General features: G+C 37.9%; 3 protein-coding genes across 4 annotated transcripts; 2 read left to right on the top strand and 1 right to left on the bottom strand.

The window, feature by feature from the left end:
- Positions 1 to 695: 695 nt before the first annotated feature.
- LOC117627265 (endoglucanase-like) lies at positions 696 to 3,894 on the top strand. The gene is made up of 8 exons (XM_034359253.1): positions 696 to 1,016; positions 1,217 to 1,429; positions 1,538 to 1,738; positions 2,277 to 2,354; positions 2,534 to 2,686; positions 2,775 to 2,883; positions 3,020 to 3,186; positions 3,389 to 3,894. The coding sequence occupies exons 1-8, from the start codon at positions 711 to 713 to the stop codon at positions 3,728 to 3,730; spliced, it is 1,569 nt and encodes a 522-aa protein (XP_034215144.1). The 5' UTR covers positions 696 to 710; the 3' UTR covers positions 3,731 to 3,894.
- Positions 3,895 to 7,417: 3,523 nt separating this feature from the next.
- Positions 7,418 to 8,889, bottom strand: LOC117628061 (probable WRKY transcription factor 29). 2 transcript variants are annotated; one of them, XM_034360421.1, is made up of 2 exons: positions 8,506 to 8,889; positions 7,418 to 8,367 (listed from the first exon to the last, which is right to left on the bottom strand). In XM_034360421.1, the coding sequence occupies exons 1-2, from the start codon at positions 8,832 to 8,834 to the stop codon at positions 7,752 to 7,754; spliced, it is 945 nt and encodes a 314-aa protein (XP_034216312.1). In that variant the 5' UTR covers positions 8,835 to 8,889; the 3' UTR covers positions 7,418 to 7,751. The 2 variants fall into 2 exon arrangements, with proteins under 2 accessions (XP_034216312.1, XP_034216313.1); XM_034360422.1 differs by having other exon boundaries at positions 7,418 to 8,364.
- An 11,491-nt stretch (positions 8,890 to 20,380) lies between these two features.
- On the top strand, positions 20,381 to 22,476 carry LOC117629291 (meiotic recombination protein SPO11-2). Its single transcript, XM_034361834.1, has 10 exons — positions 20,381 to 20,545; positions 20,649 to 20,778; positions 20,862 to 20,999; positions 21,100 to 21,188; positions 21,314 to 21,442; positions 21,541 to 21,635; positions 21,764 to 21,826; positions 21,907 to 21,983; positions 22,087 to 22,214; positions 22,321 to 22,476. The coding sequence occupies exons 1-10, from the start codon at positions 20,381 to 20,383 to the stop codon at positions 22,453 to 22,455; spliced, it is 1,149 nt and encodes a 382-aa protein (XP_034217725.1). The 3' UTR covers positions 22,456 to 22,476.
- The last annotated feature ends 25 nt before the right edge of the window (positions 22,477 to 22,501 follow it).

Here is a 22,501-nt window from a genome sequence, read left to right as displayed (position 1 = left end):
AATGAATGCGTGTACAAGGACATTGTTTGTATTCAAAAAAGGTTCAAACAAGGAAATATCATAATTTGTCGTTATATACAGCATACTTGCCTTGCTTGCCTACCTACCAAAACAGTAAGAATTCCCTCCCCGTAAAAGCCCTCCTTTCATGTGATGCTTTTATATCAAAAATTTAAGCGTGCCATTTTCCTACTCTTTCTTAGGCTTTACCTAAGTTACCTAATTGGCTTTGCCACTCCAAGTAGGTATGGGTGAAGAGAGAGAAGGGTACACGTAAAAGGAACACACAAACTTGATTATATATAAACACACTCCTGTCAGATTTCCTAATCTTTCAAATTTTTTATTATTATTTTTTTGTTTTTTTGCTAGGAAAAATTTACATTCGTGAGGTGATAGGAATTTGGGAGGAACTAAGCTTAATGATGGAAAATCAAAACAAGATAGGAATATTTGAGAAGAATGATTGAAGCTAATGACGTTGAGGAGTGGGTAGCATGCCTTAGTGACATGGATAATTTGCATGCTCTTCATTTCCTAAGTTATATAGCGTCACCTTCATGCCATATTTTTCTTATTCCCCATAATGCCATGTGCATAAAATAATATAGAATTTGTAATCGATTTGATAATGAGTTGACAGTTACTTGATTATTAATGACATTCATTCACAACCCCTGGCTTCTATATAAATTCCAAGAAACATACGCATGGAAGCAAAAATTCCAAGAAGCTCGAGTGCATTGTCACAAGCAAGTTCCAAAATGAAGCACGGTCTAGTATTTGTGTGGGTTTTGGTCTTGTGGTGTGTGTTGGTTAACATGGATGGGCTAGCCCTAGCAATGGAGGATGAGACTGAAGGGTTGTCCTCCTCCCTAGCTGCTAATTATAACTACGGAGATGCCCTTGGCAAAGCCATATTATTCTTTGAAGGCCAACGTTCAGGGAAGTTGCCTACGGGCCAGCGAGTGACCTGGAGAGGAGACTCTGCATGCTCCGATGGCACTCCTGAGAACGTATGACATTTATGTTTCTAATTACTACCTAGCTTGAAGAGGGCGTCTTTCATATGCACTATTATTCACTATCATTTTTAATTTTCTCTAATCGTTCTACTGTGACAACATAATTAAACGAACATGATGCAATATAAGTTTGATAAGAGAACATTACTCATAAAATGGTATATACGTTATGGTGTGGTTATGACATGCAGGTGAACTTGGTGGGAGGATACTATGACGCAGGTGACAACGTCAAATTTGGGTGGCCAATGGCCTTTAGTGTCAGCTTGTTGAGTTGGGCTGCTGTGGAGTACCGGCAGCAGATATCTTCTACAAACCAGCTTGCCTATCTGCGAAAAGCAATCCGCTGGGGCACAAACTTCATACTGAAAGCTCACACTTCACCCACCACATTCTATACCCAGGTTCCTTAATGATATAATATTAATATTGTTGGTAAATATTACTTTGAAATATGTTAGGAAATTTCTAGTTCATGAATATAAATTATTGGTTTGAATAAATGTATACAGGTAGGAGATGGAAATGCGGATCACCAGTGCTGGGAGCGCCCTGAAGACATGGATACACCACGAACACTTTACAAGATCACTTCTTCTTCTCCAGGCTCTGAGCCAGCAGCTGAGGCTGCTGCTGCCCTTGCTTCTGCTTCCATTGTCTTCAAAGTGGCAAATTCCAAATATTCTGCAACCCTCTTGAGCCATTCCAAATCAGTAATTTGACTTCATCTCTTTTTCCAACCAGGCTATATATAGCTTCAGTTGACGGATTCTTAAATAACTTATTTGAGGGACAACCTTGTAGGATCCATCAAGTATTTCAATGCTCCGAACCGTTTAGTTTTTAGATATTCCCTCAAAGATCATCTCTGCAAAAAATCATTTGTATCCGAAATTATTTGACCACTCAATTAGATAGTTGGTATTATAGTTTTTTTTTTTTTTTTTTTTGGAATCATGTTCGTCTATTGTTGGTCCTAATTAGATGCCTTAATGATTTTCAATTTGCCTGATGTTTTGCAAGGATGATCTATGAATAAAGGCTTGAAAAATAGACGGTTTAGATCGTAGAAATTTTTTTTTTTTTGTAAGGGACCCTAAAGGGTGTCCCTCAAATAAAATTATTTGAATAATCCCTCAATAGAAGGAGACTATATATATATATATATATATATATATATATATTTATTTATTTATTTTTTTTTTTAAATAATACAATTTCACATTACCGAAATAACTGTTTATTATGCAGCTGTTTGACTTGGCAGACCAACACAGAGCTTCTTACCAAGGCTATTGCCCCTTTTACTGCTCTTACTCCGGCTATCAGGTAAAAACTTAGTAGTGTTTTTTTACAAGTTTCAATTATAGTTCACTAGAGTAATATGCTACATGCATTATAATATAAATAGGACGCACGTATACAAGTGAATTTCATATCTATTAAAGATGTTAAAGATGTATTAATTTAAGCTTAATTTATGTGGTTTCTGAATTACTTTATATAAGGATGAGTTGTTATGGGCGGCGGCTTGGCTATACAAGGCTAGTGGAGACATCAAGTACTTGAATTATGTGTTGACAAACCAAGGGTGGAGCCAAGCAGTGAATGAGTTCAGTTGGGACAACAAATTTGCTGGAGCTCAGACATTACTGGCCAAGGTATCACCATCAACAACAACAATTATTCCCTTTTTATTTTATTTCTTGAAACTTATCTAATAAGTAAACTAATTCGACTTTGTCCCAGGAATTTCATCGTGGAAAGACGAATTTGGCTAAGTTCAAGACCGATGCCGAGTCATTTGTATGTGCGCTGATGCCAGGGAGCAGCTCTGTACAGATTAGAACAACCCCAGGCATGCATGCACATCTAATTTCCCAGTGATCAAATGAATCAATAAATTTTAATGAATTAATTAATGGTTGATTTGGATAATTAATTACTTTGTTTGTGAGGAACTCTGTCTAAGTATATCAACTTAAAATTTGCAGGTGGACTTCTGTTTACTAGAGATAGTAGTAATTTGCAGTATGTTACAAGCTCTACCATGGTGCTCTTCATCTACTCCAAAACCTTAACTGCAGCTCACATTGATGGAGTCCAATGTGGCTCTGCCTTTTTCTCTGCGTCCCAAATCAGAGCCTTTGCAAAAACTCAGGTAATTAACATTCCATCATAATTTTTTCATTAAAAATTGTCGTCACTGAGATTTGAATCCAGGACCTTCACCAAAGTGGAGATTGGATGCTGCTACACTGAGTTCTATCACACTTAACCTAAACTTTGGGACAAATCGATCCCGATGATTAACTTATGATAAGTGACAATTGTGACAACCTTTGTCGTTCATTTATATTCAGATGGACTACATTCTAGGAAAAAATCCCAAGAATATGTCATACATGGTGGGCTTTGGTGCCAAATACCCTACACACTTGCACCATAGAGGTTCATCCATCCCTTCAATGAAAGTCCACCCAACCAAGGTGGATTGCAATGGTGGCTACTCCAGCTATTACTCATCTCCCAATCCAAACCCTAACACTCATGTGGGTGCAGTTGTTGGGGGTCCAGATGTAAATGACCAGTTCGGGGATGCAAGATCAGACTATTCTCACTCTGAACCTACAACTTATATGAATGCTGCTTTTGTGGGTGCGGCGGCTGCTTTAGTTGGTCAAGGCAATGCAGTATGCTTGTGAATTGCAACTTCTTCCCAATTATTAATGTAAAAACTGAATGTAATATAAATAAAATTCCACACACTCATCCAAGTGATGATATGTCTATTTAATGAATAATAGGTGGTGTATATTGTATCAACATAAATACACAATTCAGTAAATATTATTCTCATTTTTCAACATATAGTAGCGTAGTTAGTAAGTTAATACGACAAAAACAAAACCTCAAGTTTTATAAGCTTTTTCACTAATTTTAGGGAGCTGATTACACTCTCTTTTTTGTTATAGTAATAACTAGTCAAAAACAAAAGAAAACGTAAGTAGACAAAAAGAGAGTAGAAAAATCACGACCCTAATTTTAATAACCTAATATTAGTACCTTTTGTTTAACATTTATGCTTATACTTTGAAAATGGGCCATGTAAATTAAGGAAGAAGAACGATGGAGAAATAAAGAGAGTTGACGGTAAAAGCCCAAAGTTATGGTAAGCCCAAAGTATGAAAAACTTGAAAACCCACAAGAAATTAACAAGTTGACTGGGGCCGAATGAGCTGGCTTTACGTAGGAGGCTGTTTGATTTTTTATATGCACAACAATGCTTTGTTTCCTTTAGTGGGTCTAAGTATTGTAATGGATATCATACTGTGGGCAATACATTAATTGAACATACCTTCAGTTCCTATGGAATGCATTAGGCACGGATGTAGTTCTTTAATAGAAGGCTTATTATCACAAAACATCCTTGAGGTTTACGAAACTATCAGATTGCATCCTTAATGTTTTTTTGTGTCACTTATGGTCCTCAAGGTTAGTATGTGCAATCACAAATGGTCCCTGACGTTAGGGTCTGTCAAAAACTCTGTTAGTTTGCTATCGTGGCATACATATATATCACAAAACATCCTTGAGGTTTACACACTTATCACAAATGGTCCTTACGAATTTTTTTTTAAAAAATTTAAAATTCATAAAATTTTGGTTTTTCGGAATAATGGTTTTTCGGAATAATCATTTTCGGAAAAAATGGTTTTTCGGAATAATCATTTTCGGAAAAAATGGTTTTTCGGAATAATCATTTTCTCAAGATAATTTTTGGCGGCTTTTATTCCTTACAAATCAAATAAGAAAACTTGATTTTATGGGATTTTAGTATGAAGTATATATTGACTTAATGAGCCATCATTTTTAGCCTAAATCGTATTTTGCACTAAAACCGATTTTTCATATTTTGATTTGGTAGGAATTTGATTTTCTAATATTTTTATTTGAATCCGAATGAGGGGGACATTTACTTAAATGTTGAAAATGCAAATAAGGTAATCTGTACACCAGTTGAGCAAATGGGCAGTTTGAAGCACCTATAATGGTTTTTCGGCGAAAGGAGGTGCAGCACCTCCTTGCGCCTTAATGGATCCGCCTCTGACTGTGACACTGATATATAACATTCCCTAATATTACAAAAGAGATTGATGCCCACTAGTGTCTTTTGATGCCTTTTTTAGTAGTGATATTAAAATCTGCCCGCAATTTAATTAACACTATCCAACCACAATGTCCACCTTGGCTTTTAATTTTCCACCTACCAAAAAAAAAAAAAAAGTCAGCCGTTCTGGCAGCATAATACATCGATCTACAAGACGTTTGGTACATATAATCATCTGATACTTAATTCGAACCAATAATTGGGGAATTTTTTTTGCATAAAATATTCAGCCTCACTCTTTCATTTATTTGTCTGCTGATTCGCAGACAAATTGGACTTTTTATAAGCTCCTCGCTAAAGCATACCATGGGGCCAGAATGTTCCTCAGAAGAATTATTGACTGTGTCTTGTCTTGCGTTTGATGTTTTTGCCTGTTGTGGAAGTTCTTCACTAATTTATTTCAAACAGTTTGAAACTTCTATTTACTGGTGGAAGTTTGTACAACATAATGCATTGAGAATACATTTAGGTACGTACCAATTAGCATAACAAATGGTAACCGGCGAATAAGAGAATATTTTCCTATATTATATGCATAGAGTTACAAGTTAGACCCCAAAAATAAGAGTTGAAAAATACTTTTGCATTATCAAATTTCATTTCGCATTGTTAATTGTTCAAATCCAGGTCTTTATAATATGAGGAAGAATAGAACACGCAGAAAAGTCAATCGCTGCTTCCAACTTGCATGCGTGGCATGCTCCCCCTATACAAAGTGCCCCACGAGCTCCACAAGTGAACAGAAGAGACAGTGAGGGAACATTTATATATATTAACGAAGACATTTGGTTACGTTAAATGGAGGGAAAGGACAGGAGAGCTAGGGTTTTGGGTCCACCGTGGCCACCGCCATGGAGATAATATTCTTTGCTCGGCTTTTATTATCCTATACCAAGCATAGAGATGGGCTAGCTTAGGTAGGCCCAGTTTTAAGAACCCTGAAAGCTATTGGTTTTGGTTTGGAGGACTGAACCACGCGGACTAATAACTATCAGGATCGGACTAAGTCAAAATATTATTGTGAGCTTATCAAGAATTAGAATTAGAATTTCAATATTATTGATAGTTTGTTGAGAAGTGCAAGATATAAGTTGGATATTGATTGATAAGGTTTGTTGTTTATCACTATTTCCAAAGTTAAACTAATTCATCATCTTCTTCTTGCTTTGATACCATTAAGAGCTGTGTTCATTTGTATCCCTTATTCCAAATGCTTAATTAAGCTGTTATTTTGACAAGAACAATGAACGAAGAGGGAAATGGCAAATTTTTACAAGAGATGGACAAATCCCAAGATATTATGGATATATATAACACTCTTTTTTTTATTTTTTTATTTTTTTTAAATATAGAAATTTTGGGATTGCATTCATAATTCAGACAAAAAAGTCACTAGCTATAAAATGCCAATATAAACCAGCCACAAAGGGCTATTACAGTAATGGAGCGATTTAACATCAAAATTAAGACAATTTGGTGCACCTTCACTGAACTTAGAACAATCAAAAGGAGATAAAGTTTGAAAAAAAAAAACCAAGCTATTAACATTACAAATAAAACTCTCACAAAAGAGATGTGGAAAACTCTTATAAAAGGAGAGGTGAAAATTATACAGAAAACTCAAAAAGTCTATGCGACTTATTCCAAACATAAAAGAAACTCCAAAAAGGGGTGGACATCCGACACCAAAACTCAACCACCTGTAATGGTGAAGGAAAATCATAACAAAGCGAAGATAGAAAGGGAAAACTTTATGTCATTGAAAATGGGGAAAGAGATGAGAAGGGAGGAAGAGAGAAAGGGACGTGAGAACAGTGGTTTCCTCCTCCTTCAAAGTGAAAACAGTGGTATGAGTGTTTTTTAGAGGAGAGGGAGCTATGATGTTTTTTTTGATGATGTGCTATTCTCATGTTAATCAGAAAGTAACTTTTCATTTTCAAAAGATGTTAGAATTGCTTAGCGTTCAAGTGTTACTAGTTATGATGCTTTCTTCACCCTTGACTATACTTGCAGGAGCTATATATGAAAATACCAAATTCCTTTCGACTGCTCGACAATTCCTATTAAATTGCCTTCTAAGTTCTAATTCCATATTGCTAACCCAATCTGTGCTTAAAACTAATGATGCTTATCCTGTCTAATAAAATATATTTTTCTGTGGATTAATTATTGTCCCACCAGCAGAATATCAGAAATTCCTCTAAAGGAAATAAAATCCAAGTTGATGGTGCATCCTTCACAGCAATTATATTATTGAAAATGAGAGATGGTGTCATCCTATCCATGCCCACATATAATACACATAATTATTGAGATTAGTTACAAATTCATCTTTATAAATTATTTTAAATCGGCTAACTTAATTTGAACTCATCAACTTTTCTGACTTGCACCTCGCATCTTCTGTTCGATTTCTGAGATTATCGTAGTATCTATGAAGCTAGACCTAAAAGAGAAAAAGAAAAATTGCATGGACTAGGAAGAGAACAGATGATACAAATTGCTGATATACAATCAAATGTTGCTTCTCTTCTTTGGTATGACTTCTTGGTAAATCAGCAAGCACCGGTTACAGTATTAGAGTGACCAATATTGAACCAAGGACTTGGAAAATTATCCGAAAATTGATCCAAAAACCAACCATCCATAACTGGTTCCAACTCTCTATCCAAATCCTCTAAGCTTGGGATAATTTCATCACTCAACATCACATCCAACATGACATTTTCATGACTAATTTCATCCTCTTCCAACAACAATTGTGCCTCCTCTTTTACGGTACTAGTACTTGCGCTTTGCACATCATGATCTTCTTCAATGGAAGCCGCCAAATTGGTCGTGGCTGGAGAATTCAAAGAACTTTTACAATTGTCTTTGTTTTTAGATGATGGGAACTTGGATCTAGTGCTTCCGGCAAGAGAGTTTCGACGAGTCGGATGGACATGGTTGTGTTCTGCAGTGTAGGTTATGATGAAGGTTTCAGGATTGGAACAGCTCCTTTCCACTTGTTTTCTTGCTGAGCATCCTTTTGAGCTGCTGCACCTGTAATAGCTCCTCGGATATGGCGATCCCTTGATGGGTTTTTGCCCATATTTACGCCACGCCCACACATCTGAAAAAAGCTCTTCTGCTCTCACCTCTTTCACCACCCTTTTGCTCTGATTCTTCCTGCTGAAATCAACATTTGAAAAAATATATATTCAACATTTGGGAAAATTATAAATCGTTTGATCTAACGAACAAAAATTTGGTTACTCTACCATTATCTATAAGCCGTTATTAACAAAATAAGTTAGAGAATTGACAAACCTAATTTTTTTACGGACAGTTGATGATTCCTTCAGCTTCTTCGGTACTTCTACAGTGATGGCCTCTTGGGGAACAGACATGGAGGAGGCAAGAATGATTGGTGGGGCTGAGGGTTGCAAAACTGGATAGAATGGCTTGTAAAGCTCCTCCAATTCATCTAAAGCTGCTGTGGCTTCAAACAGCTGAGGCAAAGCATGGAAAAAGTCATCTTCTTCTTCAATGCTTAATGGAGCAAAGCAATATGGTATTTGAGAGTTCTCCATGGCTTCATCAATATTGGCAGTAGTATTGCATCCTCTCACCACAGCTTGCAAATCCCAGTTCTCCATGCACACAAAACCAGAGAGAGAGAGAGAGAGAGAGAGAGAGAGAGTAGGCAGCTGACTTTGGATTGTGAAGAAAATATGATGATGAGAGGAAATCTATGACAAGGCTTGCTTATATATTGAGGAGGAGGGCTGAGATTATTGTCTCAACCCCAAAATGCTTTCTCACTGGGTAGACTTTGTACAAAAGTCAAAAGGTTTTATTTTGGCACTCGCTGTTTAGCAATTGACAACTGTACCTGTGGCTTTTGGCATCACCAGCAGCCAAAAAAGAACAAAGAAATATTAGATGTCAAACTGCGCGAGTATCATTGTATGTCCGCGTGCGATTACATTCTTAGTAGTTATCTCATATTTCTGAAGACCAATAATTTGGAGTTTTTTGGATAAAATCTCCAATCTCTAGACTCTTTTGTACGTCGGCCGCGATGGCTGACAAATTGGCATAAATTTATATATTTATCATTTGTCATGGTCAAGTAATTTTGAGAAATCTTCAACACATACGAAAACCAAAGTTTTCTTTATATGCAAGTTGCTTCGAATGCACCTCTTAATTCAGAATTGAGTGAAGTTCTTGATAAGTCATTTTCGGGGTTTGGAATTTATGTTAATTTATGTGTGGACTCAAAATCAGGGGCGGTCTTAAAGTTTTGGAGATCCTAGGTGAATTACTAAAATGTCGTTTTCTACTATTATGTATATATATTTATGCCCTCTTTTTTTCTCGATAAGTTAAAAAAAATTATATGAACTCAAAGTCATAATTGACCTAAAAACAAAAAACAAAATGTAATTCACATAACTTTATAAAATACATTAAAACATTACTCGTCTTGCATTTTTTGATGCCAAAGTATCAAGTAACTTTGCATAATCAACTTTTTCTACCATATATTTTTTAATAGAAAATATAAGCAATAGTCTTGTGGGTTTTTTTCCTTCTTGTTCTTCCTCGAAGATCGCTTCTTCTTGCAGTAGATATTCAATAATAAACTGCTCATTTTTTTCTTTCTTATGTTGAGTAGAGTAGATTTTCCTACATGCTGCTAGGTTTTTTTTATATTTTTGCTAAGGTATATGTTACTAGGTTAACCTATTCAACTAGGTTAACTTATTAAATTGGTTTAATTTAAAAATAATAATTGGTCTCTTAGTAAGTTTCCAATTTTTAGTTTTAGAGTAAATAATTGAACTTTTTTTAAAAAAAAAGTACTTGGGCTTAATTTAATATTAATATAGTAGAATTTGAAAGTAACATACATATATATATAGAGGTTTATAAAAATTGGGGACCTTCTAATTTGAAGGCCCTAGGTGATTGCCTTGTCCACCTATGCTCAGGACCTCCCCCACAATCTCAAATGCAAAAACTTTTGAAGATTACAAAAAATAACCTTTTGGGATTTAGTGTTGAGAAAGAAGAAACTTTCTGTCATATTCATGATCTGTAATGGATATCGCATATGTATGTGACTCTTAAAATGAGAAGAAAGATGTATGTCTTAGTTGATCCCCCTAAAAAAAAAAAAAAAACCCTCTTTCATATCTCATATGGTTGAGACCATTAGCTAGCCCAACACAATAGGCACTATCTTCCGTATCAATAGAACATAAAAGGAACTGATAAGACTCAGTGTCATTTGAGCGTTTTTCGAATAGTATTCACAGACGTATCTTTTTCGGTATATCTTCTTGTGTTATGGAAAGAAAAATTGGTGAATCCAAAATTGGGTGAGTCTGATTATATTGGGAACTTGTGTAAAACCACAATCACGTGAGAATGATTAGAAATTAAACTATAAAAGAATGAGCTAGGTCCTGCAAAATCATCCAGTAATTGGTTTTTTTGCTCTCTTTGTTTCCAAATTATGGAAGGTTTATTGGTTGGAGGCAGTAGCACGCGTTAAAAACACGAGATGTCCCAAAGTCATCAAACAAGAAAAATTGGAGCCACTGCTTGCAACTTGCATGACTACTGATACAGCAATATGCTTAGGCTAGCTCCTTCCAAGCATGGGCATTGGATATTGACAAATTCTACACACTAAATTAAATTTAAAATTCTCCAAAAAGTGACAAGAGAGTGATGGAAGATAAATTTTTTTTAAAAAAAAGCCTAACTAGTTTGGCTGCTACTGGCTTAATGTGACGTTTGATGGAGGGAAGCTAGCTCTCTCTAGCTCAAGAATATTGGCTACGTGTATTGTACTTGATCCACCACTGCCACCACCGCCAGCGCCACCATGACCACCGTCATGGTGTCCTTGTGTCACAAGATTCTACTTTTTGCTTTTATTATTGATGATATCGTTTTCCCACCAAACTAGCTACAGCTAGGGATAGTTTGAAATAGTCTTGGTTAGGGACTTTGCGTGTACCACGCGGAATTGCAAAGACTGAGGTGAGGACTCACAGGATTTGAGAAACCTTATTTTTGTTTGTCAAGGATTTGTGAAACCCAATTTAATTGAATTAGTCTTTGTTCTGATCTAACATATTGAAAAAAAGTAAAATTGTGTGTATGTTTCCAAGATTCAAATCATCAAGTGGGATCTTCCTTTTTTCTTAGTAAGATCTAAGATGTGACATTTTAGATTAGTGTAGTGATGAGCGCACATGATTAACGAAGATGATTAATCACGATTAATTAGGAGTAGGGTGAGCAGTAATATATGATTAAATTATATTTGAAAAGATCTGTAATTGAATTTTTTTAGGGTATTTGCAGAGAACTAGGGCAGCTGAGCAATATATAACCTTTGTTGTATGGATCATACACTACACCAAATTGGAGCTTTTACAGCTTGATATTTACAGCATGTTTTTTGTGCGTGTCGTTAATAATTGATATTTACAGCACGTTTTTGTGCGTGTCGTTAATAACTGATATTTACAGCATATAACAAAGCACATCTTAAAAAGATAATAAAGTGTGCCGTTAATAAGTGATATTTACGGCATATAAAAACACGCCTTAAAAAGATATGTGTCTTTTAACAGCGTGATTGTATATGCGCCGTGAATGCAAAAAAAATGTGTACATATTATGGCATGCGACTGAGTATGCCGTAATTTATAATTCAATTTTTTTTTCCCGAAACCCCCCAATATATTTGCAAATTGCAAATTGCAATCTGCTAAAAATAGAAGTTTTTTATTTATTAAAATTTTCCTCGTTTTATTTTTCATTCAGACTCTCATCACTTCTCTCACAATTTATGGATTCTCTCTCAGTGACATTCCAGAACTCCAGTTCCTCGTTCGCTAGAAGACTATTGCTCAAGAGCTCTAGTTCCTCGTTAGCTAATCAAGAGACTAGTTCCTCGTTCACTAATCAAGAGCTCCATCTCCCTCTCTCACAATTTCTGAATTCTCTCTCTACGTGTCGTTAATCAAGAGCTCTAGTTCCTCGTTCGCTAGAAGACCTATTGGCCGAGCCCTATTGCTTCGAAGCTGAATTCTCAATGACATTCGAAAGGTGCGATTCCCAAGGTTTAATCCCTTCATTAATCGCGTTCTTGTTTGTTATCTATTTTATTCTTTAATACTGAGTTAGATGGCATTAGTTTTGTAAATTTTGAGTTTCAACAGGTAAATGGTACTGAATGAATGATAGAATCAACATGAGTTTTATTATTACCACACAAAAAGACTCAATTTCCGCGTGCAGAATAAGCCGTAATTGTTAATTGATAGTCTTCATTTACAGCGATCAGTGCATGTCGTAATTGCTTGCATTGAATTACGGCTCACTATGCAAGCTGTTTAAAGTAATTATAACGATGTTATATGCACGCCGTAAACCTTATTACGGCTTGTTTTTTGTGAGATTATTTGCGACTGGAAAACATATCGTTATTTAGGAACATTATTTACAACGTGGTCTTTTATTGCTTGCAGCCTTGCATCGTGAATGATACTTTATGGCGTGCTTTGTGCGTCGTAAATGATGTGTTTTGGTATAGTGATATTTTACGTGGCTGCTCATTTATACAAACGCAAGTGTCTCGCTTCATTTTACAGCTAGTGTGCTAGCTCTTCCACTTCCACCCTTTCATGACAGTGATCCAAATTCCAATAAATCGTCGTAAGATTCCGGATCTTTTTCAACAAAGTGGAGATTAGATACTATTGACACCAACCCTATTTTGGTGGTTCATATAAGATTGAGGAAATCAACTCTGACTTTCATATACACTTTGCAGCTATTAAATACACATAGGAATAACAAACACTTGTTTGAAATCCTAACTGATAAAGCACTTTGAAACTATCTCCTAACTCTAAGGAACAGCTATGCAAACTAGAGAAACTAACGGGCTAAGATTATCTGTACAGTGAGTTCAAAAATAAATAAACTAACGAACTGATAAGTTGTTACAATCCTCTGATATGCCCCCTCAAGATGGAGCTCGAGACAGGAGTCCAATCTTGGATTTGAGATCCAGAAAATGAGCACGGTGCAGAGGCTTGGTAAGGGCATCAGCGAGTTGATCTGCGGAGGATACATGAGCAACTCGAAGGACACCATTCTGCACCTGGTCCCTGATGAAGTGAAAGTCGACAGCAACATGTTTCATTCTGGAGTGAAACACGGGATTGGAACAGAGTTGAGTAGCGCCAACATTGTCGCAGTATATAACTGGACAGCAAGGTAGTCGAACACGAAGATCAGTGAGGAGATAGCAAAGCCAGTTGAGCTCGGCCGCTGCATTAGCTACTGACCTGTACTCAGCTTCAGTGGAAGACCTTGCAACAGTTTGCTGCTTTTTCGAACTCCAGGAGACGGGATTACGCCCAAGATAGATGACATAAGCACTGGTGGATGAAAAATCATTCTTGTCGCCTGCCCAGTCTGCGTCTGAATATGCATGGAGATTCAATGGGGACTGACGATGTATTTGGAGGCCTTCATTAATGGTGCCACAGAGATAACGTAAGAGACGTTTAACAAAGTTCCAATGGTCGGTGGTGGGAGTGTGCATGTACTGGGAGAGTTTGTTAACCGCAAATGCAAGGTCTGGTCTTGTAATCAAGAGATATTGAAGGCTGCCAACAATTGTTCTGTATTCGGTGGGATCAGGCAAAGCAGTGCCGGACTTTAGCAATGGTGGGCTAGTTGGAATGGGAGTGAGCACTGGTTTGGCATCAGTCATATGAGTTCTAGCGAGAATGTCCAAAATATAACGCCGTTGAGATAATAAAATACCTTGCTGATTGGGGACCACCTCCACACCCAAAAAATAAGACAGCTGTCCAAGATCCTTAATTGAAAACCGATTAGCAAGAACAGCAACAAAAGAGTCGATCATTTTAGTGTGGACTCCAGTGATTATCAAGTCATCCACATAGACAAGTATATACATACTCTGGCCAGCAACAGTGAGAACAAATAGAGAAGTATCTGCATAGGAATTTTGGAAGCCATAGTCAAGAAGGAAAGTGCGAAGTTCATGATACCATGCTCTTGGTGCTTGCTTGAGGCCATAGATGGCTTTTCTAAGTTTGCACACATAAGATGGATGATCTTGATCAACAAAACCTGGTGGTTGTTGCATGTAGACATGCTCGGAGAGGTGGCCTTGGAGAAAGGCATTGTTGACATCCAGTTGACGTAAGGACCAACCCCGAGATACAGCAAGACTGAGGACAACACGAACTGTTGTTGGTTTGACAACAGGGCTGAAAGTGTCAAGGTAATCGACACCTGGGCGTTGATGAAAACCTTTTGCGACCAAACGTGCTTTGAACCTGTCAATAGAGCCATCAGAGTTACGTTTAATGCGGAAAACCCATTTACATCCAACTATATTTTGTGTAGGATCAGGTGGAACAAGTTCCCATGTGCCATTTTGAACTAAAGCATCACACTCATCAGACATGGCCTTACGCCACTTTGGATCTTTAAGGGCTGCGGATACGGTGGTTGGTTCAAGGTTGTTGGACTTGGAGAGTTGGGTATGAAGGTTCATTTTGGTGATGGGTTTACGAATGTGGTTCTTGGCTCGGGTGGTCATGGAGTGAGTTGGAAGAGGATGAGGGTCGGGTGGGTTAGTAGGTGACGTTGGGATTTGTGGCGAGGGGGTTGAAATGGTTAAGGGTGGCAATGAGGGTTGGTGTGAGCGGCTGGGTTGGTTTGTGTTGGGGGATGGAATCTGTACTGGGGTGGGTGTTGGAGCTGCACTTAGAGGTTGAGGGACAATGGCTTCCGATGGCATAGTGAGTGGTGGCTGGGAGGAAGGTGAGGGAATTGGAATTGGTGCAGGAATCCAAGTGGCAATGGGATTGGGATGATGAGTAGAGGGCGGACCAGACAGTGAAGAGTAAGGAAACTGCGATTCAACAAATTTGACATGTCTTGAGACATAAATTCTTGAGGTTGAAGGATCAAGGCAATAGTATGCACTTTGAGTGAGAGAGTACCCAAGGAAAACACACGGCTTGGACCGTGGTTCTAGTTTGTGGGAAGTGTAAGGTTTGAGCCAAGGGTAGCATAAGCAACCAAAAACCTTTAATTTCGAGTAGTTTGGGGCTATCTGAAAGATTTTGTGGTAAGGTGAGGAGAGATTTAAGGTGGGAGTGGGCATTCTGTTGATGAGGTAGACGGCTGTGGCAAAGGCATAAGTCCAGTAAGAGATTGGTAAAGAAGCATGAGTGAGAAGGGCAAGACCGGTTTCGACAATGTGAAGGTGCCTTCTTTCGGAGTAACCATTGTGTTCAGGTGTATGAGGGGGAGTGGTGAGATGAGAGATACCATTGGTGGAAAGAAAATTAGTTAGGGAAATGTACTCACCACCATTGTCAGAATAAAGTGTTTTGATGGTTGAGTGGAAGTGTTTTTCTACAATGGCTTTGAATCTTATGAAGACTTCTTTGACATCAGATTTGTTTTTGAGTGGGTAAAACCAGATATATTTAGTGAAATGATCAATGAAGATTACATAATATTTAAAGCCATTATGTGAGTAAATTGGAGATGTCCAGACATCGGAGAATATAATTTCAAGAGGTTGAGTAGAGACAATTGTAGAGTTGGAGAAAGGCAATTTGTGGCTTTTATTGCAAAGACAAGCATTACATGAAAAATCAGATGACAGAGAGGAAGATACGCCTAAGGAATTGCTGGAAACAATATGTTTGAGAATGGGAAAAGCAGGATGTCCTAAGCGATGGTGCCAGTCGGAAGATGTGGTCTTTGTTGCGGAGAAGGCAATCAAAGGGGAGGAGTTTGGCCACTCATATACACCATCTTTAGTTTGTCCCTTGAGCATTGTTGCGCCGGTCTGAAGTTCCTTCACAAGAAAAGTGGATGGTAAGAACTCTATGGAAACATTGTTAGAAGTGCAAAATTGTGAAATGGAAATGAGGTTCTTTTTCATGGATGGAACACAGAGAACGTTGTTTAATGTAAAGTGATGGTGGGGAGTTTTGAGAGAGGTGGAACCAGTGTGGGTAATGGCAAGATTGGAGCCATCTCCGATCATGATGTCATCAGTGCCCATGTAGGGAGCATGCAGGGAGAGGTTGCTGAGATCAGACGTGACATGGTGTGATGCACCACTATCCAGAAGCCAGGATGATGGGGTGGAAGAATGGGTGGCAAGGTGAGCTTGTGGTTGCCATGGTGTGCCTTGTTGGGAGGAGCTGGAGGAGGTGGTAGTATGAACTGGTATGAGCCGAAATGAGGGACACCGTTTGGCAGTGTGACCCTGAGTCCTGCAAATTTGGCAGTAGCCAAGGTATGGCCTGGGAGGAGGACGAGTGTTCTGTGATGGATTTGGAGTTGGAGGAGGTGGGCGGTTGGTGAAGTTGTAGGATGGGCGCCAGTTGGTGGTGGTATTGCCTTGTGGTGGAGAAGGACGCCAGTTCTTGGCGTTGGTTCTGGATGTGGGATTTGCAGTAGCTGGAAAATGGTGTGGTTCAGATGGGATGCTTTGAAGGGAGGCTTCAAAGTTGAGGAGTTTTTCATGAAGTTCTTCAAAGGTGATGGAGGTATCTCTTGCTTGGACCGCACGGACTAACTCTTTGTACTCATCACCGAGGCCATCGAGGATTTTGTCTGTGATTTCTTCTTCATCAAGGGTGGCGCCAAGAAGAGCAAGATCATCGGCCCGAGCTTTGATGGATTGCATAAACTCAGTGATGCTAAGCGAGCCTTTGGTGGTGTTTTTGAGGTGTTGTTTGATTTGCTTGATGCGGCCACGAGAGGGTTTGGCATAGGTGTTGGCTAGAATTGTCCAGGCTTGTTTAGAGGTTTTGGCTTGAGCTATGAAGGAGATAATGGTGGGTGAAAGGGAGCCAATAATGGCGTTGAGAATCAGTTGGTCTTGTCGGATCCATAGACTGTAACTGGGATTGGGGCTGGTGGTATTGTCTTGGGTCAAGGTGGCTGATGGGCATGGTTTGGAGCCATCAATATAGCCAAGAAGATCATAGCCAATGAAGAGGGATTGGAATTGTAGTTTCCAGGAGAGGTAATTGGTAGAGGAGAGTTTGAGAGGAGCTTGAGCAGCAACGTTGATGCTGATGAGAGTTTGATGTGTGGCATTGGTGTTTAGGATGGTTGCAGACTCGGTAGCCATGAGTGCGGAAGAACAGGGGAAACGATAAGAAAGTGAGAGATGGATCGGCTTAGACTCCTGATACCATATAAGATTGAGGAAATCAACTCTGACTTTCATATACACTTTGCAGCTATTAAATACACATAGGAATAACAAACACTTGTTTGAAATCCTAACTGATAAAGCACTTTGAAACTATCTCCTAACTCTAAGGAACAGCTATGCAAACTAGAGAAACTAACGGGCTAAGATTATCTGTACAGTGAGTTCAAAAATAAATAAACTAACGAACTGATAAGTTGTTACAATCCTCTGATAGTTCATTCATTTATACTATACAGACTCATTTCGTTGTTTGTTGAATAAACTTGTTATTAGGAATAGGTCGGGGCGGAGCCGCACAACCTAAAGTGGACATGGTCCTCCAAGCCTCCTTGTAGTTCTCTTTAACGTTGTTTAATTAGTAGTAGTTTTATAAAACTTTGAAAAACTATGCTTATTGGCCCCCCAAAATCAATATGCTGGGAATCAAGAATTTTATAGTGAGGTTCTTTTATATGACCCTTAGATTAGACCCTATCTCTTAACAGTTGGATCAAATTAATTAGCATAATCTAATGATTTAGAAATAAAACCTCATCTAAAGGCCATAGATAAGGCCCCCACTATAAAATGACTTTGCTGGAAATACATTTGGGATACACTTTATGTGCAGCTTTATAGCAACAATGGGCTTTAGCTTTGTAGCTTTTTCTGGCAAAAAAGATAAAAGTACTAGAAATGTTTTATTATGCTTTGAATGCAGTTAACCTCAAATAAGATTAGTAGCCCACTATCTACTCTAGTTTGTAGAACACTAGGAAGTAATTCGATAACTGAATACAAATTTTTTTTTTTTTTAAAAACTTGGGAAGAAATAAAAAAAACCACTATCTTAGTGCCCGTTTGATAACAATTTCATTTTTTTGTTTCTAGTTTTTCAATTTTCATTTTTAAGAAAGTAAAAATAGAAAACTTGTTTGGTAACTAATTTTAGTTTTCAAAAAATTGAAAACAGAAAACTGTTTAAAAGTTGTTTAATAACTTTTTTCATTTTTCTTTTTTATATGGAACTTGGAACTTGAATTTTTCCGGGGTCAATTTGTGAATTTGAGATCATAGAGTGAAAGTGCTTGCTACAAAGAGTTCGTAGAGTGAAAGTGCTTGCTACAAAGAGTTCGTAGTATTTTTCGATGCATTTTTTGGAGTTAGGATGAATTTTGGGTGAATTTTGGATATGGAGGTCTCGAGGCTTGGACTCGGTCCGCGATTAATCCTAACTCCAAAATTCAGGAGGTCCTAAACACCGAGTTAGGATGAATTTTGGAGTTAGGATGAATTTTGGAGTTAGGATGAATTTTGGGTGATTTTGGAACGCAACAATCAAGAGGTCGGGTCCAAGTCAGGAGGTCCTAAACACCGAGTTTCAGTAACTGGGGTGCAATGCATGTGTAGTGATGTAAAATTGGTGAATGAAAAAGGAGCACAAAAAACTAGTTTTCATCCTTTTTGCACTCCTTATTTTTGCAAGGGATGATTTTGAAAACTAGATTTTACTTTTTTTTTTTAACTTAAAACAAAATCTATTACCAAACATGTTTTCGGTCTTTTGTTTTTTTAAATAAAAATTGAAAATTGAAAACTAAAAATGAGATGGTTATCAAACAACCGCTTAGTAAATCACTCCATCTTTTCCTCCAAATATTCCCTTGATTTGTCATTAAATCTTACATAAAGTCTAGTCAGACATTGACTTGTAGACTAGTGATCTCATGTTTGAATTACATGACACCTTAGACCTTCTCTAACCCATTTGGTCCTAAACCAAATTTCTCCCCTCCAAAAAGTAACTATTTGGGTTTTGTCTGAACTCAAATTGTTTTTTCCCCCAACCCATCATACTCAAATATTTTAAGTCCGCAATTTTATTAAATTGTTTAAAAATGGTTTAAGTCTAATTTTTTTTTTTCATAGATAAATTTTCATCATTTAATCTTTTTAAATAACTTCATAATTTAAATTTTTTTTAACAATCTGACCTTAAAAAATTGAAATGCCACAAATATTGTTTTATTTGAGAAATGAGTGGGTATTTATAGAGTTTGGAGTGAGTTTTGGGGTTGGATATGATTTATATTAATTTAAAATATTATTTTGTCCTTTGAATTTAAATTTTAGCCATTGGATCTTTTTTTTTACTGTTAAAATAGCTTGGATTTAATCTGGATCGTTGATTTGGGGTATTGTTGGAATAAAAAATAATAATAATAAGAGCCGCAACACCCCTCTATAGCACAGCAACCGCAGACCCCATTTTTCCTCCTTGCACGTGGGCTGCTTCTGGCTCAGTGGACTTCACAAAAAAAAATTCAGTCTAGGCAATAGCTGGACTAGTATTTCTGTCCCAAATGTGAGTTTTTTCAAATTTTAACCTCTTACTTTTCTTGAGTTGAGAGAGGAATTGGGCTAAAATTTAGGTTTTTTTGGGTTTGGCCTGCTAGGTTAGAGATGACCTTAACAGTGTGGTGAAATTTTATAGTGAGGGTGCCATATATGGGATCCCTCATGTGGACCTTCATATTAGCCATAAGACTATTTCATTAAACTTGGGTGAAGTTACTTTTAAGATGAATCGTGTGGCTAATATGAAGGTCCACATTTATGATCCATATATGGTACCCTCACCATAGAACGACTCATGCAGTGTGTGTGAGAAAACCCCCTCCACCTTCCTAACTTTGACCCAAAACCAAAAAAAAATTCAGTGTAATTCATGTTACCGTTTAATCTGACGGTGACATTCAATCTGACGGTGTATCTATTAATTCAAGCATGGCAAGCAGACGACGTCGTTGGAATATGTCTCTCGAGCGCGCCAAGTCGAAATCTTTAAAATGATAAATTGAATTTCTCGAAGAGCAGCAAATTCCAAAAGCCCCAAAAATGGAAGAAGCTTGCAAATCCTCGTTGAACTTCTTCTCCGATCAACAGCTCTGCTATGCCGACGTCCTCTCTCCTCTGGAGGTCATCGCCAGAATCCAAGTCGCCGTCCTCAACTTCCTCCGGATCTTGACTTCTCCAGCTCCTGCAATCTCCGACCTCCCTCTCGTAATTATTAACTAACTCAGCATTTCATTCTCATTTCAAGAACTTTCTTTCTCATTTTCTCGCCAACCAAACACAAAATAACTTGAAATTGAAAAATCCACAGGTCGCAAGAAAATCAAGCAACAGCCGACTCAGCCAAGGCCTGTTGACTCAAACTTCATGGATTTTCCTAACGAACGCTTTCTCCGCCAGGTCTCTCTCGCGACCCAATGCTGCCAAAGCCTTCATCAGAGGTTTACTTACTCAATTGATTAATTAATTGTATGGATTTTAGCAGCTTCTGTTTCGATTTCTCATGTGTGATTCACTGTAACAGTGTGGAAGGTGATGGCGATGTGCTCTCAGATTTTGGGTCAAGAGAAGAAGGTCACGCAGAGGGAGCTTTTCTACAAGTTGCTCTGCGATTCACCGGATTATTTCTCGTCTCAATCGCAGGTCAATCGAACTGTCCAAGGTGATCACAATTCAACTGTACCAACTTCGGTTTTGTTTCAATCTTTTGGGACTTTTTTCAAACAAATGGAATGCCTAAAATTTTACTTATATTGGTGCAGATGTGGTGGCATTGCTTCACTGCAGCCGTTATAGTCTCGGAATCATGGCGTCTAGCAGAGGACTTGTAGCCGGCCGTTTGCTGTTGCAGGTACTCCATCGTTGCAATCTGTAAATGTTTAAATGGTTGTGGAGAAATTGGGTACTTAATTAATTAGCAGATTATCAATAATTTAATATGCACAGAGAGGCTTAATTGGATTAGTCTTGTTATAGGAGCCAAACCAAGGGGTTGTGGATTGTGCTGCCTGTGGATTTTCCGGGCATGGTATCTCTGGTGACTTGAGTTCCATTGATAATTTGATAATGAAGACGGATGCAAGGTACATCATTGTGGTGGAGAAGGTATTTGCTTATTGAACTTCTGTGTGTCTGACTAAGATTATGATAGCTTGCCAGCTTCTTGACTTTCCAATAATATTGATTTACTTGGATATGATTAGCATGCAATATTCCAGCGGTTGGTGGACGACCGTGTGTTCAACCAAATTCCTAGCATTATTATCACTGCCAAAGGGTACCCTGATATTGCCACAAGGTAATTAGGTCAGTTGGAGCTGAGTTCAACTTCTCGATGCGAATCCCACAACAAATTCCTCAATTTAATTGAAGATTTGATACCCTATAGACCCAATCATGTATGCCTTAGCCATTGTTTGAATGTAGGCTTCTTCTTCACCGGATGAGCCGGGCATTTCCTGACTTGCCAATTTTAGCACTAGTTGACTGGTATGGATGCCCTCTCCTTGTCACTTCTGATTGTTTACGTTGCAGGCCCTCATCTTTTTGACTGCTATAAATTTTTTAAGGAACCCAGCTGGGTTAGCTATTTTGTGCACCTTCAAGTTTGGAAGTATAGGGATGGGCCTGGAGGCTTACAGATACGGTTAGCTATTCTGTGCACCTTCTGTTTATATGTTGCTGAAATACAATTTTTTCTTATGTAGAAATAAACTTACAAAGGTGGGTTGGTTTATGGTGTGTTCTAGCTTGCAATGTGAAGTGGTTGGGAGTGCGTGGGGATGACCTAGAGCTGATACCCGAACAAGCTCTAGTTCCATTGAAACCAAAGGACCTCCAAATTGCTAAAAGCTTGATGTCCTCGGAGATTTTGCAGGTGAACTATTTACCCTAAATCTCATGGCATTTTACTTGACGTTATTGAAAAAACCATGATTTTTGGTATTTGTAAAATTAGGTCCTGAAAAAAATCTGTATTGCAGGAGAATTACAGAGAAGAGTTGACATTAATGGTTGAAAGTGGTCAGAGAGCAGAAATTGAAGCTCTGTATTTTCATGGATATGATTACTTGGGGAAGTTCATTGCAAAGAAAATTGTGCAAGCCAATTACATCTAACAGCAGCTCCTATTTCATTATAGTCGCGTACCAGAAACTGTGTATT

This window comes from Prunus dulcis, chromosome 5 (assembly GCF_902201215.1).
Source record: "Prunus dulcis chromosome 5, ALMONDv2, whole genome shotgun sequence".
Lineage (NCBI taxonomy): Eukaryota > Viridiplantae > Streptophyta > Magnoliopsida > Rosales > Rosaceae > Prunus > Prunus dulcis.
This window is presented reverse-complemented; position numbering and strand designations above follow the sequence as displayed.